Source organism: Gossypium arboreum, chromosome 11 (assembly GCF_025698485.1).
Source record: "Gossypium arboreum isolate Shixiya-1 chromosome 11, ASM2569848v2, whole genome shotgun sequence".
Classification (NCBI taxonomy): domain Eukaryota; kingdom Viridiplantae; phylum Streptophyta; class Magnoliopsida; order Malvales; family Malvaceae; genus Gossypium; species Gossypium arboreum.
Window position 1 is genome coordinate 122,011,439 of NC_069080.1, and position 22,255 is coordinate 122,033,693.

The 22,255-nt window shown below is 34.1% G+C and overlaps 2 protein-coding genes across 3 annotated transcripts; both read left to right on the plus strand.

The window, feature by feature from the left end:
• The first annotated feature begins 10,489 nt into the window (after nucleotides 1-10,489).
• LOC108472601 (uncharacterized) lies at nucleotides 10,490-12,938 on the plus strand. 2 transcript variants are annotated; one of them, XR_001869568.2, is made up of 9 exons: nucleotides 10,490-10,872; nucleotides 10,949-11,015; nucleotides 11,103-11,142; nucleotides 11,300-11,432; nucleotides 11,645-11,716; nucleotides 11,834-11,908; nucleotides 12,038-12,099; nucleotides 12,188-12,342; nucleotides 12,577-12,938. XR_001869568.2 is itself a non-coding variant. In XM_017774146.2 (8 exons), the coding sequence occupies exons 1-8, from the start codon at nucleotides 10,588-10,590 to the stop codon at nucleotides 12,252-12,254; spliced, it is 801 nt and encodes a 266-aa protein (XP_017629635.1). In that variant the 5' UTR covers nucleotides 10,490-10,587; the 3' UTR covers nucleotides 12,255-12,938. The 2 variants fall into 2 exon arrangements, 1 of the variants encoding a protein (XP_017629635.1); XM_017774146.2 differs by having other exon boundaries at nucleotides 12,188-12,938.
• A 586-nt stretch (nucleotides 12,939-13,524) lies between these two features.
• LOC108472652 (phospholipase D zeta 2) lies at nucleotides 13,525-19,453 on the plus strand. Its single transcript, XM_017774202.2, has 19 exons — nucleotides 13,525-14,100; nucleotides 14,200-14,315; nucleotides 14,416-14,557; nucleotides 14,681-14,848; nucleotides 14,973-15,146; nucleotides 15,289-15,531; nucleotides 15,618-15,734; nucleotides 15,828-15,967; nucleotides 16,115-16,264; nucleotides 16,473-16,629; nucleotides 16,723-17,238; nucleotides 17,361-17,471; nucleotides 17,569-17,715; nucleotides 17,795-17,992; nucleotides 18,102-18,203; nucleotides 18,519-18,650; nucleotides 18,791-18,856; nucleotides 18,931-18,992; nucleotides 19,083-19,453. The coding sequence occupies exons 1-19, from the start codon at nucleotides 13,774-13,776 to the stop codon at nucleotides 19,330-19,332; spliced, it is 3,318 nt and encodes a 1,105-aa protein (XP_017629691.1). The 5' UTR covers nucleotides 13,525-13,773; the 3' UTR covers nucleotides 19,333-19,453.
• Nucleotides 19,454-22,255: the final 2,802 nt, after the last annotated feature.

Genomic DNA, 22,255 nt, shown 5'->3' on the forward strand with positions numbered 1-22,255 from the left:
ACTTTACTAAGCTCTTTGGCTTTGTATGCCCGGTCAACTAGTGCAACAAATTCTTTTAGCTCAAGAATCCCAGCTAGCAATTTTATATCTTCATTTAAACCCTCTTCAAACAGCTTACACATAGCAATTTCACTCGGGACACATTCTCTGGCATATTTACTCAGTTTGACAAACTCTCTTTCATACTCAGATACAGTCATATTCTCCTTTTTAAGCACTAAACATTCCTTCTATTTCTGATCCAGGAATCTCTGACTGATATACTTCTTTTTGAATTCAGTTTGAAAAAATTCTCATGTAACCCTTTCTTTCGGTACAACAAAAATCAAGGTATTCCACCATTGATAAGCCAAATCTTTTAACAGAAATACAACACGTTTCAGACATTTGACCACTATGTAAGATAATTCATCCAGAACCCTGATAGTATTTTCCAAACAGAATTCAGCCCATTCAGGATCATCTTCAGCTGTAGCTCTGAATTCTTTTGCCCCATATTTACGGATTTTATCAATAGGAGGCTTACCAGTTCTAACAAGTTCTATACCTTAAAGGGTTTCGGGAATCGGTGGATGAATAGGAGGGGGAGGTTGTTGTACAGTTGGATCTATTCTTAAAAATTCTGTAAACCACTCATTCATCATTTGTAAGAAGGCTTCTTTTGCCTCTCCTCCTCGGCCCTCAGATACGGGCCTTCTACTACTAGATGCTACCCTTTGTACTGTAGCTTGAGCATTGCTCTCAGCTTCTTCGTATTCAACTCGATTGGATGACATTACTATATGAAAAATATGTTTAAAATGGTCAGGAGATATCACACTATCAGAGGTTACATAATGGCATGTATAGCTATACTCGTATATGCTACGTTAGTCTGAGAATCAGCTAAACTGTAGCTATGACACCAATAAATATAACATCCCTAACCTGTATCCGTCGCCAAAACAGGGTTACCGAGCATTACCAAAATAAATAGAATAAATACAGACATTTCATATTCTTTAACATTCATGTCAAATAATATTCATAAAGTCTCATATATGAGCCCTAGAGGCCCAAAACATACATTAGAAACAAATCGGGACTAAACTGGGTACTCAAAAAAATTTTCGTGAAATTTTAAAATTTTTCCTAGATGCAGGGTACATAAGCCCGTGTAGTTAAGCCGTGTGGGTATTCGAAATGGGACACATGACCATGTCCTAACTCGTGTCCATACCTCTGTAACTCTCTGACTTAGGTCACACGGCCAAGTCACACGCCCGTGTGCTAGGCCATGTGTAGGTGCAAGGGTCACATGGCCAAGCCACAAGCCCGTGTGCCAAACCATATGAAAAATCCTGAGCATTTTGTTTTGAAATTTTTAATATACAGGGGACACACGGCCAAGACACACGACTATGTGCTAAACCGTGTGTCACACACGACTGAGACACACGCTCGTGTCTCTGCCCGTATGGACAAAATAAGGACATTTCCTAGCCATATTTCTCGCCCCTTTTTAGCTTCAACCTAAACATATCAAATAGCACATATATAAGCTATAACCAAGCAATCAAAACAAGCCAAATACATGTCTTAAACATATTATATTACCTCATTCATCCAAGTATTCAATCTTATCAAACTGATCAATAATATGTAACTCATTTGTATTAACTATACCAAATCAAACCATGCCTGTTAGTTAGCTATCATGTAAACATACCAAAACACATATAAATTACAAGCCATACTAATGGCTTGTTTCAATTATACATTTACATGCCATCATTGGCCAAATTTAGCTTATACTTGTCATTATAACCTAAAACTTAATTTAATTTTTATACCGAAATGAGCTGTTGGATAAATTGATAGTGTGAGATATCTCCACCAAGCTTCCAAACCAACAAGCTTCCGAAGTACTATAAAACAGGAGAAATAAAACAGAGTAAGCATTTAATGCTTAGTAAGTTCGTATAACAGGAAATAAACTTACCATTCATTTACATTTTAAGGTAAGCATACAAAAATTGCATTCAAGCAATTTGGCTTCATCAAACATGTTAGTCATGTATTTCGTGTGAATATTAAGAGTCAGGGATGAGCTCATCAAATATTAAATTTTCATGTGTTTTCAGGTGTATACAGGTAGTATCTCATTTAGAATTCATCTTATCAGAACTTTGTCCATTGAACCATTTGAATATCAATAGATACACGGTAATACTGTAACATCTTGAAATAAAGCCTAGTCAGAACAGTGGTTACAAGACCACAAATCTAAAGTAGAAATATTTATTTTATGACTATTTTAGAGTCCATGATATGTTTGAGTGATTGTGTGCAAATTTTGTTAAGTAAATTTTATTGATAAAGTGCCCAATTTTATTATTGGGATTAAATAGCATTAATTGCAAAATATGAGTTCTAGAATATAAGTACTTGTTTGAAATGGGGGTTTAAACTAGAGGTGTTTAAATGGAAAATAGAACATCAAATTTTGGTATGGACAAAACTAGACATGGAAGGGTAAATTGAAGGGTTAGCAACAAGAGCATTTTGGTTATTTGGGTGTTTAAAGGCATAAAAGACAAAAAAAAAAGCCCAAAAATCTGCTCATCTTCTTCATATGGCTGCCAAATTTACATGGCTCCATGGCTAGGGTTTCAAGCTTTTCAAAGCTCAATTGTAAGTGCATTTGAGCCCCGTTTTTAATGTTCTTCGTATTTTTGAGATCCTAAAAGCTTAACCTTTCTATTTTTACCATTTATTTGCATGAAAAATGAAGTTTAAAAAAATTGACCCATGCTGGATAATTGTGGATTTTGATGTTTAATGGTAGAATAAGGATGCTTGAGGTTAGGAGAATGATTTTTGTTAAGTGATTTTCGTTGAAAATAGTTAAAACGGGTTAATTAGTAAAGGTTGTTAATGTTTATAAAAGCATGAAATAGTGAGAATTTGAGGTTTCCATAGAAGAGAAAAAATGTTTAGAATGTCTTAAATCTTATATAGAAATCTAATAAATTTCCATTTCCGAGCCTTGGGGTAAATTCATAATTATGCAAAAGTTTAGGGGTAAAAATGTGATTTTTTCCAAAATATGTTTTAGGTCTGAAATGATTAGTGCATTAATAAAATGAGTGAATTTCATCATTTTAAATCAAGAAAATTGAGATTTGGGCTTAAATCGAGAAAGTACGTGGTTGAAGACAAAAAAGAGAATAATTAGCCAAAATTTCATTCGAGGTAAGTCCGTATGATTAAATGAGCATGATATTTATGCTATTGTTATTATACTTGAAAATCTATCTTGTCATGATTGTATTAAAGTTTATGTTGATGATATTGTATAGGAGAAAGTGATGTCAAATGTAAATGACATTTATGTGTTGATTGAATGCTTGGAGATTTGATGGAATATGATATTCAGTTGAAACGAGTAAGTTGTATGTAAATAATACAATTACATTGTTATTATTATGTGCTGAATTGATAAAGCATGAAATGCTTGATTGTGGAAATGAGAATGCATAATGATAATTGAGATAGTAGAATTCCCTTTTGAACCATAGGGAATAAATTGGATATTCATGCCATGACGTATGGGTTATTGTGAGCTACTGTAAGACCATGTCTGGGACATGGCATCGGCATTGAGACAAGTGCTAGTGTAAGACATGTTTGAGACATGCATCGGCCTCGAGATGTAAGCTAGTGTAAGACATGTCTGGGACATGCATCGGCTACAAGATGTGTCAGTGTAAAACCATGTTTGGGACATGGCATCGGCACAGATATGTGAGAGCTAGTGTAAGACCATCTCTGGGACATGGCGTCAGCCTTGATTTCGATAGTCAGTGTAAAACCATGTTTGGGACATGGCATCGACTTGATGGATGAGCCAGTGTAAGACCATGTCTGGGACATGGCATCGACATTATACCCTATGTTTGAGGCTTAGTGAATATTTGATAGTTTTCTGAATGGTTCAATGGTGAGAGTTATGGTTTAAGCTAAACGAGAAAGGTTAAGACCATATTGTGAGTGGTACAGGTACTTACATGAAATTGATGATATGTGAATTTAATTCATGTTATATGATTAGTAAGAAATGAAAATGAGCATGTTGAGTAACACAGGTATGTATGCCAAGCTCATGAGAAATGATTTCAGTTTATGATGCACCTTTAGTGAAGATGTAACTAGGTAATTCATGCTTATAAGAATTATTTTTTGATGACCTTGTGATTATAGGTCTATGCTTATGATGTATGAATATGTAACCTTACCAACATGGTGAAAGTGAATTAATATGGTGTGATAAACTTAGTATCGTTAATTTACACTAAAATAGTTTTGGACAGCAGCCATAGTCCGACTTTTAAAATCCACCAAAAACTGTGGAAATTGAGTTATAGGCTTAATAAAATATGAAATTAAAGCCTAATTAGTCTAATTTCACATAGAAGAAATGGTGTAAGCAAAAGAGTTTCATATTATGAAATATTTAAATTGTTGTGACACTGAGTCAGAATGAATTCGAAATCCCCTATTCTTATTTGAGAAAATCATTTAAAATTGTAAAAAATATTTATGAGTTATGATTTATATTTTTAGAATTCATAATGAGTCTATTTAAAATCATTTAAAATTGTAAAAAAATATTTATGAGTTATGATTTATATTTTTAGAATTCATAATGAGTCTATTTTGAAGAGAAATAGACAAGAATATCATCTGAATCTCGTATTATGAGATAATTAATTTTTAGTGAAGAAGGGTCAGAACTGTCAGATAGCGAAAAAGGGTAACTTTAAGGAATAAAATGTACTAATTGGCTAAACCAAAAATTTTAAAAATTTTATGGTAAAAATATACATGAGTCTAGTTTTAGGAAAAATTAGTGGAACTTAATTTGGATTTCCGTAGCTCTAGATATAAATAATTTAGTGACTGTGACTCGAGAAAACAGCTTGACTAGAACATAAGTAAAAATGCAAATAGGGTTGCATAACCATGAAAAGCAAGTTGATAAGTTACTTATTATTTTCATACGGTCTTACTAAGCTATAAAGCTTACTCCCTTCCTTTCCTTTCCTTTAGTGTTTTCAGGTTAGCTCGGAGTTGGAGATCATCGGAGGCAGCATCACACTATCAAGTCGCTACTTTTGGAAAAAATGAAGTATATATATTGGAAATTTTCAAGTGAGTGGCATGTTTAGGGATCTAGTTGATTGACATGCATTATTTTGCTTTGGCCAAATGTATTGGCTTATATTGAGTTATATGCATATGGCCATGAGATGTGGCTCATATTGATTATGGCTTGTAAGCCTAGTTATTTATGTTATGTCTAATGTTTATAATGTGATTATGTTTGTTTGTCATGCATGGTTAGTAATATGACATGTGTGTTAGATGTATGCTCTATGACCAATTGAGGTAGTCATAGCCATGTAGTAATTGCACTTTATATACACAACGTGATAATGATTGAACATGAGTGTTTGATGGACAAGTTGGTAACCATAGTATAATGGTGAAAATGGTCATCAAAATGACCAGCTTTATGAATGTGAAGTAAGGAACCTAGACTTGGTATTGCATGAGTAGATGCATTACTTGTAAGAGGACTTGTTAATGTTAAGGATATATCTTAATAAAGAGTGTTTAATCACTAAAATGATGCCATGAATTGCGATTTTGATGTGCATAAGTTGTAAGAGATTATAGGCAACATGAAGGCTTGGAAAATAGCCTAAGTGTTGGCCACACGGGCTGAGACACGGCCGTGTATCTCAATCGTGTGAGGGACACGGCCTAGAGACACGGGCGTGTGGCCCGGCCGTATGGTTCAATCTGCATGCTGACGTCATAGTCAGAGAGTTACATGGCCTAAGGACACGGGTGTGCCTTTGGCACACAGGCGTGTCCTTATGTCCACACGGGCGTGTGACCCTATACCATGAGAAAATTTTCTAAGTTTTCCTGAAACTTCTCAAAGTTCTCGGTTTAGTCTCAAATCAATCCCAATATATGTTTTGGGCTTCGTAGACCCAAATAAGGGATGACATGCATGTGTTTGAAAAGTTTTGAATTAAAAGAAAGTTCTCGGCGTAGGGCATGGATACGGGGTGTTACAAATACATATGAAGTGTATGAATCTATAATCTGTCAATTCATATTCGAGAGTGCTCATTAAAGCACATAACCGAGAAGCCCTCTCTAGAGCCATATAACGAGAAGCTCATGTGAGCCATGTAATGGGAAGCCTATCCAGGCTGTATAATAGGAAGATCATAAGAGCCAATAATGGGTAGCTCTGAAGAGCCATTAATCGGGAAGCTCCAGATAGCCATATATCGGGAAGTTCAAGCGAGCTATATCAGGAAAATCCAGAGAGCCATTAATTAGGAAGATCACAAAAAGCTTTTAATCGGGAAGCTCACGATGAGCCATATAACAGGACACTCATAAGAGCTGTGGTGTGTCTACAACACATGTAGAATTACAACCAATCAGAATGCTTCGAAGAGCTATTAACGGGGAGCTCGCAAGAACCATATAACGGGAAGCTCGAGAGGGCCAAATATCAATATGCTCATGAGAGCTAATAACGGGATGCTCTTTTGAGCTGTGGTGTGTCTACAACATATACAGGACCACAACCAATTAGGAAACCCTGTATCCAATCGAATTTCATGTGCTCAAACGAGATTTTATCCTTATCGATCCATACATGGTAATCATACATTTCACAATCATAACATTCAATTCAAAAATATAAATATACAATTTAGTTACACGAACTTACCTTGACAATGTTCGTGAACTTGTATGCTACTAATCCGTTACTTTTTCTTTACCTCGATCTAGCTCCATATTTGGTCTACCCGGATCTATACCAGTAAATTTAGCTCAATTTAATACAATTCATATTCAATTCAATTCAATTCACATCCTAAGTAAAATTACCATTTTGCCCCTATACTTTTTAATTAATGACAATTTTATCCCTAGGCTCGGAAAATAAAAATCATGCAATTTAATCCTTATTCCAATCCTAGACGATTTTTACATAACATTTTCATCCCCTGTAATTCATAAAATTTAGAAATTTTCCATGAATTTTACATCTTTACAATTTAGTCCCTAAATCACAATTTCATCAAAATTCACTTTACAAAAGCTGTTTATCTATCAACAACCTTTTATTTTTCTACCATAAATTTCATAATTCATGCATATTCATCCTTGGCAAAACCCTATTACTTTGATAACTTTACAAATTAATCCCCGAGATAGCTAAATTAAGCTATTACGATCTCGAAAATATAAAAATTATTAAAAACAGGACAAGGATGCTTACCCAATTAAGCCAAGTAAGCTTGCTTGATTTCTCTTCTCTTAGCTAGGGTTTCCATAAAAAAATTTGGGAAAGATGATGAAAAAGATGATATTTTCATTATTTAATTAACTTATCATCTTTTATTATTTCAACTTTCCAATTTAGTCTTTTTCCTTATCAAATTTTTCATCGATGAATCATCATAATTACTTCTCTTAATGGTTTATTTTCCATATAAGGACCTCTAATTTTGAATTCCATAGCTATTTGATCCCTTTAGCTACTAGAATTCAACTTTTGCATTTTATGCAATTTGGTCTTTTCCATTTAATTAAATATGAAATCGGTAAAATTTTCTTAACGTGATTTTTATACGATATTCCTATCATACGATAGACCAATAAAAATTTTAAAATAATTTTTCTTACGGACTCGAATTTGCAGTCCCGAAACTACTATTCCAATTTACCTAAAAACGGGTTGTTACACTACACTCTTTCACTTTGATTTTTTTATCTTTTTTATCTTTTATCTTAGAATTTTCTAATTTAATGTATTTACTTAATGTATGAATACCATTGCAAAATCATTAATGTTTGATGAGTTTTTACCCCTTTAATAAACTCTTTCACCAACAACATCTTAATTAGAAGTGTTCGTAGGCCGGACTGAAATCTGATTTCAAAAATTTTGCATCACCTTAAAATTTTATATATTTTAATAATTAAATTTAAAAAATGAAATTTAAATTCGAACCAAAACGAACCGAATCAACAAAAATTATCCAAATCGGCCCAAGTCGGCAGAACAAGCCACCCAACCTTGAACAGCTATAATCTTGATTTAGTTACAAGACATTTGTAGTGGTGTCATATGTGAAATTGGATACATATGCTATATGCATTATAATACAAAGCTGCAAAGCCTAAAAAATTTGGAAGCAAAAATCAATTTTAGTTCATCCTTGGTCCCTTCATGCAAGCTATTCTGCTGGCAAGTAACCAACTGGCTTTGTCTTTGATTTTCATATACCAAAGAATTAGAAAATAATAAAATATATTTGGTGGCCTAAAATTATGGTGCCGTAGTTGATTCCCTTAAAGTGGAGGCTGACGGTTGATGACTACTATCTTAGCCCATATATCTGGTTCATGTTACATGCATCTACGTCAATATTTTTAATCAAGTTGGTTCCCTTTACTTGTTCTTATTTAGGACCAATGATTTGACATTGAATGTCAACTGAGGGACATGTTCCATTTTCGTCGGCCGTAAGTCCTTAAGGCATATGGTCCATCTTTATCAACAACAAATTCCACACAATATCAATTCAAATTTGGGCTGGTTTTATATAATCTAAGAGAAGATTGTTTCTAAGACACAATCATGATTTCATTGAAAATATTTGTATAAAAATTTATGTTAAAATCAAATAAAGCTTTGATTGATTCATTAATTGTGGATTTACATTGGGTTTTAACTGTTAGGTTTTATATAAAATATAAAAAATACAAAAATATCTTTATAATAATTGTTACTTTTTAAATAGGAGGGTTTTGTGTTCGATTAAATATTAACTTGGCGCCAGTGTTGAGACGCATTATCCTCATAGTTAAGAGTTAGAAAAGGTAAAGAGTAGTTCTAAGTATTGTATCAACTTAGAAACTTTCAGATATTTTCACAATTGAATTAGATGTTTAAATAAAAAAAATAGAATGGTTCTGTAATTATTTTGATATTTTTAAAATTAATAATTTAACTTAAATCTATTTAATTTTATAATTTTATCCTAATTATTGTATTTTTTATACGATGCCTAAGACTGTCCATAACTCCTCCTCAACTCATAAATAGCACGATAATGCACTTCAACACCCTATATTAACAACAATACCCATATAAATTAAGTTAAAACTCAATCAACCTAACCATTATAATTTACCCTATATAAAATACTTATACCTTCATCTTCAAAGAATATATTGCATGGGAATAAAACATCCAAAATTTTAAAATATAAAATAGTTACCGAGGTAGCAGATGTCAAGATTTAAACTTCACCTCCAAATAATTTCGCAATTTTGAAATTTAATTTTTATTTTTAATTTCAATAATTTAACCATTTTATTTTTTACTTAATAATTGAATTCCATATGATAACATTCTTGTGGACTTCATTAAATTAGATTAAGTGATATTTTTAAAATGTTAAAATAAATAAATAAAATTGTTATATCTACAGTTATAAAATTTTCGATTTTAAATATGAGATTGTAAGATTTTTTCACAATGGTTCAAAGTAATACACAACTTTCATAGAGTGAAGGCTTTTTTTTTTCCTTTAAAAATGCAACATAATTTAATGGAATTTTTTTAATGTTATCAATTGATTAATAGTAAAATTAAAAATTCTTAAAATTAGAGATGATAATGGAGTGGAATGAAGATAGATAATGTTAAATTTATTATCGCTCCACAATTGATATACTCTGCTCCACCACCCGCCTCACTTTAATATGGATATATAATTTTAAAAATCACTATCACCTCTATATATGTTGGATGTATCTATTCCCGCCCTACCTTGCTCTGCTTCGCTTCAATTTAATTTTGCTACTTTTCTTTAATTTTTTCAATATTTTTAAAATCAAGTAAATATTTAAACATAATTCTTCAAAAAAAATATTTAAACATAAAATATATGATTTTTTCTATATTATTATTACATTTTGACCCTTTTAACAGTTTATATATACAATGATAAAATAATAATTTTATATAATAGAATAAGTCGGGATAAAACAAGCAATTACTACAACCTCTCCACATCCACTATCCAAAAGAAAGAATCCACACTACCCGTCTTGCATCCACTTTTCAAACAAAAATCCGCTCCATTTAAAAGGGGTTAAAGTCAGAATTAACTGGTGGATTCAAATTTTGACATTCCTACTTAAAATAAATAAATTCTTAAAATTAAAAATAAAATAAAAAAAACTAAAGTTGAAGTATGCTAACTATACCTCTTGAGCCGAAGCCCAGAATCGCTTTATTTATTTTTCATGTTTAGCCCAACAATCTTAACTACTATTGGTCCATAGCCTAAAAGCAAATAATTTTTCAACCTTCCGTTACCTTTGGCGCCTTATCTGTCAATCCCCTTATAACCCACTAAGCTAAAACTCACTGCTTTCCACTTGAAAGTTTTGTTCTTTGCTACCAAATCTTAAAGCTTTTGCTTTTTAACATCCATGGCTTTAACTCTTAACTTAAAACTCACCATTTCTGTATCCTCTTCTTCATTTCATCACCATCCTTCTTCTTTCTCTCCCTTTTTTTCTCTCAAAACCCAGACCAAGCCTTTCTCTTTCACCACAAGAATCCATAATCTCCAATACCCATCTCTCAGTCTCACATTCTCCAGGAGGTTCTTCATTCTTCCTTCAGTTTCTGGAATCTGGGATGCTTTAACTGGCAATAACAATCCCAAAGATGCTGTAATTGCTATAAGACGTGGAATGTTACTATTTAGGCAGGTAAGCTGAATCTTTTCATTTGATTCTGTTTGGTATTTTTGTTGTATATGATTTGTAATGATTTTTTGTTTTAAAGGGTGATGTGCCAGGTTCTGTAGTGGAGTTTGACAAGGCAATTGAGTTAGATCCCCGACAAAAGGCATGTAAGTTCCTGAATTAAGATTGTCCCTTCATTTGTCTTTTAAAAATACCTTTCTGTAGTAATGTGGTTTTTACAATGTTTATTATAGATCTTTGGCAAAGGGGATTATCATTGTACTATCTTGATAGGTAAATAGTTCTATATCTTTTAATCTTTTGATGGTTAATTGAGTTGTAATTGAGCTTGATGGCATTGACAACTCAATTAAGCTTAGGTTCTTTCTTTAGGTTTTATTGCAAGAAGATCAATGATAATTCTCATACTTATGGTTTTGGTTCTCTTTAGGTTTGAAGAAGCTGCAGAGCAGTTTAGAATAGATGTTGCTGAGAACCCTAATGATACTGAGGAATCAATATGGTGCTTTCTCTGTGAAGCTCAATTATATGGAGTCGATGAGGCAAGGCAACGCTTTCTAGAGGTAAGTGATATAATAGATATGGCTAACAAGATAGTAAGTAAGCCAACATAGGCTCACCTTATAATGAATGACCTCTCTAATGAGTTGAGAATGTTTAAATACACAAGTGAGCAAGTTTGCTTCTTCTTTTTTATGAAGAACAGTTTTAACTTTGCATTTTAAGTGAGCTGACAACTACAAGTTGTCTTAATCCGGTTACTATCTAAATGTAGGTTGGAAGAGATCCACGGCCTGTCATGCGGGAAGCTTATAACTTGTTTAAAGATGGAGGTGATCCAGAAAAGGTATTGATTGAATTGAACACCCCTCCCTTGCAGTAATGTCCATGTAAACATGTATCCAAATATGCAGTTTGGTTTTACTTTAATGTTTCTGAATGAATAATTAATTTTGCTGTGTAGCTTGTTGCTGCTTTCACCAATGGACCACAGTACTTCTATGCTTCTTTATATGCAGGACTTTACTATGAATCTCAGGTTTGTTCTGGTCCTTCAGTTGTTACTACATCCATTAGCTTTGTAATGTATGTGTCACACTCGGTCAGGGTGAGCGATGGATGTATTTGATGTTTCTTGAATTGTTGTGTACTGCTTTTCACTTTGCAGAAGAAAGCAGATGCAGCCAAAGTTCATATACTTTCAGCATGCAACTCTCCTTATGGACAAAGGTTTGAACTAAGAATGTATTCACATTTAGGACCACTGCTACTAATAGCAATACAACATCATTACAAATTGCCCCTATTTCTTTTTCAGGTCTGATGACTACATGGCTTCCCTTGCCAAAGTTCACTGTCTTTGTCGAAATTGGACCTCTGAGTGAAGTTCCTCGCTCAAGCTTAGTAAAATGAATTTAAAAGCTGGTTTCAGAGAAAAAAGTTGAACAAATCACCGCAATAACACTCCATATGGTGAGTTGGAGTCTGAGATAACATGTGAATGTTGAATAGCTTATACACTATTATTTTAGACATTCTCAGCATGCAGTGTTCTTGAGTACCAAAGAAGAGAAATCTAGAAAAGAATGTAAACTGATGAACCCTTGTTAAGTGTCTGCAACTTGGTGTTGAATAGCGATTTGTTAAATTCTGACTCGTTAACGATCTGTATATCAATACAAGAAAAACTTGGTTTGTCTATTGCAGCTTCAGTTTTTGGCTCTAGCAACCACGAAAATTGGAAGAACGGATGCAAAGTTCGGGTCTAAACTCCATTATTGCTATACTTCAGGAAACTAATTTGCAGAAGCAAGGATTTGATTAAGCCTTAACCCAAACTTAAGATGCAAAGTTGTGATATTTTGAAGATTCTAAGACAATGTTTTTAGATTGTTTGTACCTCTAAATAGGCTCCAAGTTAGTGTACAATGGATAGTTGACAAAAGAGCAAGCTTTAACACCTGTTGACAGTGACAAAATAGCTCCTTTTTGAAGTTTCAAGTACAACTCTGGGTGATTTCACCTTTGTTTCTTAATCTAAAAAATACCCACTTGATGAATCCTTAAAAGGGTAATTCATAAATTTGGAATTTTTCTATGTTTGAAAGTTTTCATAATGATAATAAGCTCTATAAAGTTGATAGAAATATTCAATGAAACAACCAATTGGTTGAGTATCTTGCAAATCCAGGTGACTTAGCCGTACACGACAAAAATGTAACTATAATTATCAATAAATTATCTCTTTTTTTATTAATATTTTCTTGTTGGAATAAAGAATCAACTAAAACAAATTCTTGATAGATACCAATCAATTAATCAACTTGTTAAAAAAAAAAAAACACTAGTTTTAAGCATAAAAGGTATCTCAAATCTCAAACATGTGCCCCTTTTTAGCATATTCTTTTATTGGTAGCACATAGAAGAAAGGATATTCTTAAAAGCGATTCTATAACAGCATATGCCGTATTGAATTAGCACTTTATGAACGTAAAAGATAAAAATATGTCATGACATCATAATCCATTTCACTAAAATTAGCCCATAATTTAATTTGCTCAGGCTTCTAAGGTTATGTCTGTAAGGAACAAATTTGCTTAGAAGGTAAAATACGTAAAAAAAAGGAACAGGCAACTGGATTTAATACATGACACATAGCTACAGAATCTGTTTTGTCACCAATATCAGCAAATAAATTACATGCAATCTCAAATCATTATAGCCCTATTTTCCAGTAAATATAATCTCAAAAAGTTTGGTATATTATTAACTGAAGGACACTATATAAATTATTGCTCTTGTTTTTGTTCTGTCTGCAAGTTTTTTCATCTAAAACAAAACACATAGGAAGTATAAGTGGGACATGCCAATTCGAATTGTTGGGATTTTGGCAAGGAGTTTTCAATGTCTTCAGAGAGACTCATTGCAGAAGATGTTATGCGGTCTGATGAACCAAGGTATGGTTCAACAGCGACATTGGCATGGTCTGGTTCCTTCGTACGCTGTGGTGAAAACGATTCCATCTTCGAAGAACTTCCAAAGGCAACCATTGTATCTGTTTCGAGGCCTGATACAGGAGATATGAGTCCCATGCTTCTATCTTACACCATTGAAGTTCAATATAAACAGTTCAAGTGGAGATTATTGAAGAAGGCTTCACAAGTTCTATATCTACACTTTGCGTTGAAGAAGCGTGCGCTTATTGAGGAATTTCACGAAAAACAAGAACAGGTTTTCCCTTTTCCCTTGCACTTTATGCTATTTTCTATGCTTGCAGACTTGTTCATAAATTTTCTTTGAGCTTTTCATTGCATTATTCTTATGGCATAGGTTAAAGAATGGCTTCAAAGCTTAGGGATAGTTGACCAGGTTGCGGTCGTGCAAGATGATGATGAACCTGATGATGGAGCCTTCCCGTTACACAACGAAGGAAGCTCGAGAAATAGGTGAGTGTATACTGTTTTCTATGGATTGTGCTCTGTAGGAGAACCCTCCTCTACCATTGCTTGCTGTTTTTAGTTCTTAATTATTTGATCCTTAATGCAGAAATGTTCCATCTATTGCTGCTTTGCCAATTCTTCGCCCCACATTAGGAGGGCAGCAAACTGTTTGTGACAAAGCCAAAGTGGCAATGCAAGGTTATTTGAATCATTTCCTGGGAAACTTAGACATAGTGAACTCTAGAGAGGTGAGCATATAATATTTTCTTTTGTGAGTCAATATTTGATTCATTTTCTTATTCAAAGCCTAGCTTGTTGGACTATTCACTTGTATGCCCTGCATCATTGAAACTAGTGGTTCCAAACTTCAGGTATGCAAATTTTTGGAGGTATCTAAGTTTTCGTTTTCACGGGAATACGGCCCAAAGTTAAAAGAAGGATATGTTATGGTGAAGCATCTATCGAAAGTCACCGGAGATGATGATGTCGGATGCTTTCCATGCCAATGGTTTAGCTGCTGGAGTAACAACTGGAGAAAGGTAGTTGAATTTCCAATCTGCGAATATGCAGAAGAAACATTAAATTTATACCAATGCTCAATAACCATGTACAGTCTGCAGTATTTTCATAACTATTGTTGTTTCTCATTGTTAATGCATGTAGGTATGGGCGGTTATGAAACCGGGATTCTTGGCCTTGTTGGAAGATCCTTTTGACACAAAGCTTTTAGACATTATTGTTTTTGATGTACTACCAACCTCGAATGATGATGTGAAGTCTCAGGTCTATTTAGCAGAACAGATAAAAGAACATAACCCTCTGTACTATGCATTTAGGGTAAGCTATATCGATGCATCTGAAACATAAATGAGTTTTCCAGTTATTTCTACGACTTGTGGATGAAATCAAGTTTCTTTTCTATCAACATTAGCTAAATGAAAGTTCCCTTTTTAAAATCTAACAATGGAAATGTGAAAAGGTCTCTTGTGGAAGTTGGAGCATGGACTTGAGAGTCACGAGTAATGGTAAAGCTAAACAATGGGTTGCTGCCATTAATGATGCAGGCGTAGGGGCCCCTGAGGGCTGGTGTTATCCTCACCGTTTCAGTTCCTTTGCTCCTCCAAGAGGTTTGAATGAAGATGGCAGTCAAGCTCAATGGTTTGTTGATGGTAAAGCTGCATTTGAAGCCATTGCTTCTTCGATAGAGAAGGCAAAATCAGAGGTTCATAGCTTCCTATGCCTATTGTTTATATATGTCAATCCCCATTTAGTCTTCGAATTCAATGATCTGAATCTTTTTTTATGCAGATATTCATTACTGGCTGGTGGCTCTGCCCAGAGCTATATCTGAGGCGCCCTTTTGAAAGTAATCCTTCTTCTCGGCTCGATGCACTACTAGAATCAAAAGCTAAGCAAGGAGTTCAGGTGCAAACAGTTCGCTCTCTGTTCAATCCATAAATATAATATCACTATCATATTGATTGCTCTTCATTATATGAACTAAAATTAACCATGCAGATTTACGTTCTTCTCTACAAGGAGGTTTCCATTGCTTTGAAAATCAATAGTTTGTATAGCAAGAAACTGCTTCATAACATTCACGAGAACATAAAGGTGCTGCGTTATCCTGACCATTTGTCGACAGGCATATATTTATGGTATGCAGCTTAGAGATGAAAACTCAATCCACATTTCCGATACAAATACCAATCATCTGCATTTTATTGACATCGAATTAAATAGAAAATTACATCTTATGTTATTTGTTTTGTGTTCAATTATTGTTTTGCTATGGTTAAATGCAGGTCCCATCATGAGAAACTTGTTATTATTGATTACCAGATATGCTTTATTGGAGGTTTAGATTTGTGCTTTGGACGGTATGACACGGCTGAACATAGAGTTGGTGATTGCCCTCCCGTTACATGGCCCGGGAAGGACTATTATAATCCCAGGTATATTTCTTTTATGGATAGTACTGACACTGATTTAACTAAGCATCTCCAGAGCTGATTAATAATGAGGATTATATGTGCAAACTAGCTTTGCATGCTGATAAACATTTGTATTCAATTATTCCATCAACTTATCAAGTTGAAAGAAATGTTAGGCTACTTCAGAAAGTTTGACATTATTTGTGTATTCTTTGATGGTTCTGTTTAGAGAATCTGAACCTAATTCTTGGGAGGAATCAATGAAAGATGAACTGGATCGAGGAAAATATCCTCGTATGCCATGGCACGATGTCCATTGTGCTCTATGGGGACCACCTTGTCGAGATGTTGCTAGGCACTTTGTTCAACGTTGGAATCATGCCAAGGTTACTCTTTCTTCACTTCGGGTTCTTTGAGCACATGTTTCTTGTCTTGGCCAAAGTTTACGTTTCCGACGCATGTAAGTTGTTTGTTTTCAGAGAAATAAAGCCCTACATGAGCAAAAAATTCCATTACTTATGCCTCAACACCACATGGTCCTCCCTCATTACATGGGAAATAGAGAGATTGACATTGAATGTAAGGGAGATGTCAATCAGAGAGAAGTCAGCAGACAAGAATCTTTTTCCTCACTATCGCCCTTCGAAGACATCCCGTTGCTTTTGCCCCAAGAATCCGATGGACTTGCTGTAGACCAAAAGTCAAATGGTCTGTGCAGTAGGTTCAATCCTTCGTCTCAGAAACATGGAGATGATGCGAGATCCTCATCTTCTCAAGAGTTTGAAGTTGACTCCTTAGGTTCAGATGCACAAATTACGGGTACCGCAGACGACCATTATTGCATGGATCCTCAAAGGGACCTGGAAGCAAATGAAATGCCACAATCAGATATGGAAATTCCTGATGAATGGTGGGAAACAACTGTTACTGACTATAATGAAGCTTCTGTAGGTGAATATGGAGAGATCGGTCCTCGTATACCATGTCATTGTCAGGTTAGCTTTGCTCTTGAAAGCCAATAAAACTTTATTGGGCTGTCGTACGTGAGTCTACACAGCTCTTTTATTCGGATTTTCATCTTTCTTAAAATACACGTGTTTGATATCTTTGTCTACAGGTTATCAGAAGCGTCAGCCAGTGGTCTGCAGGAACGAGTCAAACTGAAGAAAGTATTCATAGTGCTTACTGTTCCTTAATTGAGAACGCAGAACATTTTATTTACATTGAGGTAACATAAGTTGCAGTAAATTGAAGTCCATGGTTAACTGAGTTGTCAGTTTTTTATACTAACTATTTTGCTGTTTCTATTGGTTGATTGCTTGTAGAATCAATTTTTTATATCAGGTCTTGCTGAAGACGAAATTATACAGAACCGAGTTTCAGAAGCATTGTACAGACGGATTCTGCGAGCGCACAAAGAAGAAAAATGTTTTCGAGTAATTGTAGTTATACCACTCTTACCAGGCTTCCAGGTATGATTCTTTGTATGAGATCCTGATTTCTAGTTTCAAATCTGAGATGCTTAGCCATTTCTTTCTTGGTGATCAACAGGGAGGTCTCGATGACTTTGGTGCTGCAACTGTTAGAGCCTTAGTTGACTGGCAATATCGAACAATTTCGAGAGAGAAAACTTCGATATTGCATCATCTGAAAACAAAACTTGGACCTAAAACATGGGATTACATTTCCTTTTATGGTCTGAGATCATACGGTAGACTTTCTGATAGCTGTCCTATCGCTACGAGTCAGGTATTCTTCTTGTATTACATGTTTTCACCTTTATATGCCTTTTGACATTTGAATTTGTAATGAAAAAAGTTCAAAATATTTTATTGAACATATTCTCATTTTGATACAGGTTTACGTGCATAGCAAGTTGATGATTATAGATGATCGTCTTGCTGTGATTGGTTCGTCTAATATTAATGACAGGAGTTTGCTTGGATCAAGGGACTCCGAGGTACTTTACGTTTCTCTTTTGATTTTCAAGAGACTCACACCTTGTAACATAAGATGTTCAATATCGGGAAAAGTAGTTTTCCGTAACACATAGGTTGAGGATGACTGTGATAACATCAAAGGCAGAAGTTATATTACCTCGTTATAGAATCATCAATCATCACTAGGCTACCAATTCCTTTGAACGGGTTTTGAGGGTTCACTCCAAGCTCATATTTGCTCATTATATTCTTACATTAATGGACAAATTTATATGCAGCTCTAATCTGCTGTTGAGAAAGCTGTCTTGTAATTGACAATTGATTGCCTGTTGTAGATTGGAGTAGTGATTGAAGACAAGGAGTTTCTTGAATCATCTATGAACGGAGAGCCTTGGAAGTCCGGAAAGTTTGCGCATAGCTTGCGGTGCTCGCTGTGGTGTGAGCACCTTGGCCTTCATCCAGGAGAGGTTGGTTCAAAGGATCAATATTAACACTGCCTTATATCAGCATAATTTCTGGTTCATGCATATATCATCATTGATGAACCAGCAAAATTATGGTTCCTATACAATGTAGTTAATCCATTAAAATCTCTTACTTCCTTCAGATCAGTAAGATCAATGATCCTGTGTTGGAACAAACTTACCGAAAACTATGGGTAGCAACCGCAGAGGTAAGATAATAGGTTCCATAGGTACTTCTCCTACTTCATTTGCTGTTGACTAATGTTGCATTAAAATCTGACAGACTAACAGCAAGATTTTCCAAGATGTCTTTGCCTGCATCCCAAATGATCTAATACTCTCGAGGTACATTCTGACAGAGATATCATCTCGTTTTTTGTTCTATAACATTGATAAATTTCTTTCTCAAATGATATGTTTCCACTTTAAACACAGAGCTGCTTTAAGACAAGACATGGCCAATTGGAAAGACAAGCTTGGGCACACCACCATTGATTTAGGTGTTGCACCAGAGAGACTAGAAACTGTAGAAAATGGAGAAATTAAAACTGAAGATCCTATGGAAAGACTGAAAATGGTTAAGGGACATCTTGTTGTATTTCCTTTGAAGTTCATGTCTCAAGAAGATTTGAGACCTGTATTTAATGAGCGTGAGTTCTATGCTTCTCCTCAAGTGTTTCACTGATTACATATATATGTCTATGTATATAACAATTAGACGGAAAAAAATTGCAATTTTTTTCCTAATCATTCAGCTGATTATTCTCTTCAAATTAAATAAAATGATAAAATAAGTTTAAACTAAACCAAGGGAATCGGTCCTGTATAAAACACATATTTTCGATATGCCTCCCTCAAGTTAGGGGGTGAGTAACAACACTTGCAAAATTTTATAGATCTTTGGTAAGAGAATTAGCAAGTTGATCTACAACAAGAATGTGGACAACTTCAAGATTCCTACGCTTGATGTGAGTATAAAAAATGAAATTCAATTTCCAAATGTTTCATCTTGCTGTAGTGAAATATACGTCGGCACCAAAAAGTAGCACCAAGATTGTTTGAGAGGCTAAGCAAGAGGAACTTGCAGGTCTTTCAGGAGATCCATTACCCAAAAAGCCTTATAGCACTAGCAATAGCAAATTATTCTGCGTTAGTTAGTCATTGAGCCATTGTTGATTGTTTCTTAGAAGACCAAAATAAAGCAGATAGCTAATGGTAGATATCCTATCACTATGATCTCCTGTCCAATCCTCATCAGAATAGATAGAGATTGGGATCAAGAAGATGCAAAATATGGGGGGCATGACTAGTAGTGTGTGTTAAGCAATAAAGCACTCATTTCACTGCTTTCCAAAAACAGAGGGACTATGCATAAACTGAGGCAATTTCTTTGTGACCAAAACTTACATCAATTACTGAAGTTTACCTAACACTCTCCAAAATTCAATAGCATCAACAGGATGACTACCATCATTGAGAACTAGAGAAGCTATCAGCTCCTTTGTTGTCATCCTGGTTTCATGCAGAAGTTCACGAATGTACTTGACCTGAGTGAGAAAAAACCCATTTGTTGTTAGTACTACTTCAATACCCAAAAAAAGAACTTGAGAATACTAAGGTCTTTGAGAGCAAACTTGAGAGAGAGTGTGGTGATTATCTACTTGACAACTACACTTTGATTTCTGGTCAGTATTATATCATTAACATTAATAAGTAGTTAAAAAGAGTACTATAATCACTATAAACAGATAAGGAAACTAATTAATTCCTTGTACCATTGTTGTGGAGCTTGTTTAAGCCCATAAATAATCTTTTTCGATCTGCATGCATTAGTAGAATTCTTAGAATCTTCAAATCTCGATGGTTGTCGCATAAACACATCTTTCTCAAGCTTGCCTTGCATAACAGAATTATCAAGATCAATTTGATACAGAGACCAACCATTTGGAACTGCAAAAGATAAAACAAAATGAACAATGCCAAACTTGACAATTAGGCTAAAAGTTAAAGTGGGTAATCAAACCCTCCTTTCTTTGTGCATCCTTTGACTACAAGCCTGGCCTTGTAGCAATCAATGGTTCCGTCTAGTTTAGTCTTCACTTAAAAAATCCATTTACAATCAACAACGTTCAAATACAGATGGTTAAGAATTAGTTGAGGTGGATTCACAAGCACAGGATACAGAGTTATATCTAGAGAAGCTAGTGAATTTGAAGTTAATGCGTAAAAATTCCTTACGTAAGATATCATCTCACGAGGACCATACTGGTTATTAACTACTTAATTTTATCTTATATCAAGAAACTCAATTTTAGTTACTCCTTAAATTAAACTAAAAAATTATAAAAATTTTATTAAACTAAAATCATGAAAATTATTACTTTCTCAATCAATTTTTAAGTTCTTGAAACTTTATATTCACCTATTTCAGTTAATCAATTATCTTTCGTTTCATTGTTCAATCTATGTAATTATTAACTTAAAACTCAATAGCATTAACTAGACCATTCCAGTATCTAACTAAGTTAATCCCCCTTCTCTAATAGTTATATTCCTATGCTAGGCAAGTTGAGTAAAGTCACTACAAACAAACCTATTGGGTTGATTGAGGCATAAGATATATTTCTATTTTAGTCGCAAATTAACTTGTTCGTCGGCACTACTAAAGTTAATCCTAATTCATTCCGTCTAGATTTAAACCTCAATTTTTTCTCTTTCGAGACAAATCAAAGTTATCATATTAATACAACTTGGTGGCCAGACAAACATATTAAATAAGCATGAGGCTGAATAAATAAGTAACAATGATTGAAACAATTGAAAAGAGAATAAATTAATTAATTAAAAATAGGATTCATCATCATTCCAAGAAAATAGAGTTTAGTTTATGTTGATTTGAGAAAACATCATAATAAGAAAATCAAAACAAACTTGCATCAAGAGAAAGTAAAAAGAAACAATCTAGAGAGAAGAAAAAATTATCAAACTAATGTTGAGCGCTCTGAATCTCTTTTTCTTCTCGTCTTTGTAAATTTGAAGTTCCCCTTGATGTGAGAGAATTTTTCTTAGCCTCCAAATTGATTTCTCTCTCTTTTTCCCCTCTTCTTTCCTTAAATCATGTCACCCCTTATTATTTTTAGGGTTTTAATCGCCCTACTCCACTGAGTGCAAAATTGTAATGGAGCAGATTGCTTGTTTAAAAATTCTGAATTAAATATTGTTCAATCAATTATCTTGAATATTGAATATTGAATATTGAAAATCACTAGTTTCTCAATCAATTTTTGAAGTCTTGGAACTTTATCTTCACCTATTTTAGTTAATCAATTGTAGTGGAACAGATTGCTTGTATGAAAATTCTGAATTGAATATTGTGCTCCACTGCACTAAAATCCGATAGAGCAAAAGACATTTCTTCACTCTTTTTTTTACTCCATGCTCCAAGTCTTTTATTCTTCATTCGAAATTTACAATGTAGAAGGAAAAATAGAAAGTAAATCTAAGTTAATTCTAAAATGATAAAACCAAATAAATCATAATTAATTTGAAAATATATATAATGCACTAAAACTAATCTAAATGTTAAAACTACTTCCTAAAACACTATA

Bases quoted from the DNA above. Each gene is read 5' to 3' on its own strand.
- LOC108472601 (XM_017774146.2), top strand. From the start codon at position 10,588: ATGGCTTTAACTCTTAACTTAAAACTCACCATTTCTGTATCCTCTTCT. The intron at 11,143-11,299 runs GTAAATAGTTCT...GGTTCTCTTTAG, and splicing joins TCATTGTACTATCTTGATAG to GTTTGAAGAAGCTGCAGAGC. The intron at 11,717-11,833 runs GTATTGATTGAA...TTTGCTGTGTAG, and splicing joins ATGGAGGTGATCCAGAAAAG to CTTGTTGCTGCTTTCACCAA.
- LOC108472652 (XM_017774202.2), top strand. From the start codon at position 13,774: ATGTCTTCAGAGAGACTCATTGCAGAAGATGTTATGCGGTCTGATGAA. The intron at 17,472-17,568 runs GTAACATAAGTT...GATTGCTTGTAG, and splicing joins AACATTTTATTTACATTGAG to AATCAATTTTTTATATCAGG. The intron at 18,204-18,518 runs GTACTTTACGTT...TGCCTGTTGTAG, and splicing joins TTGGATCAAGGGACTCCGAG to ATTGGAGTAGTGATTGAAGA.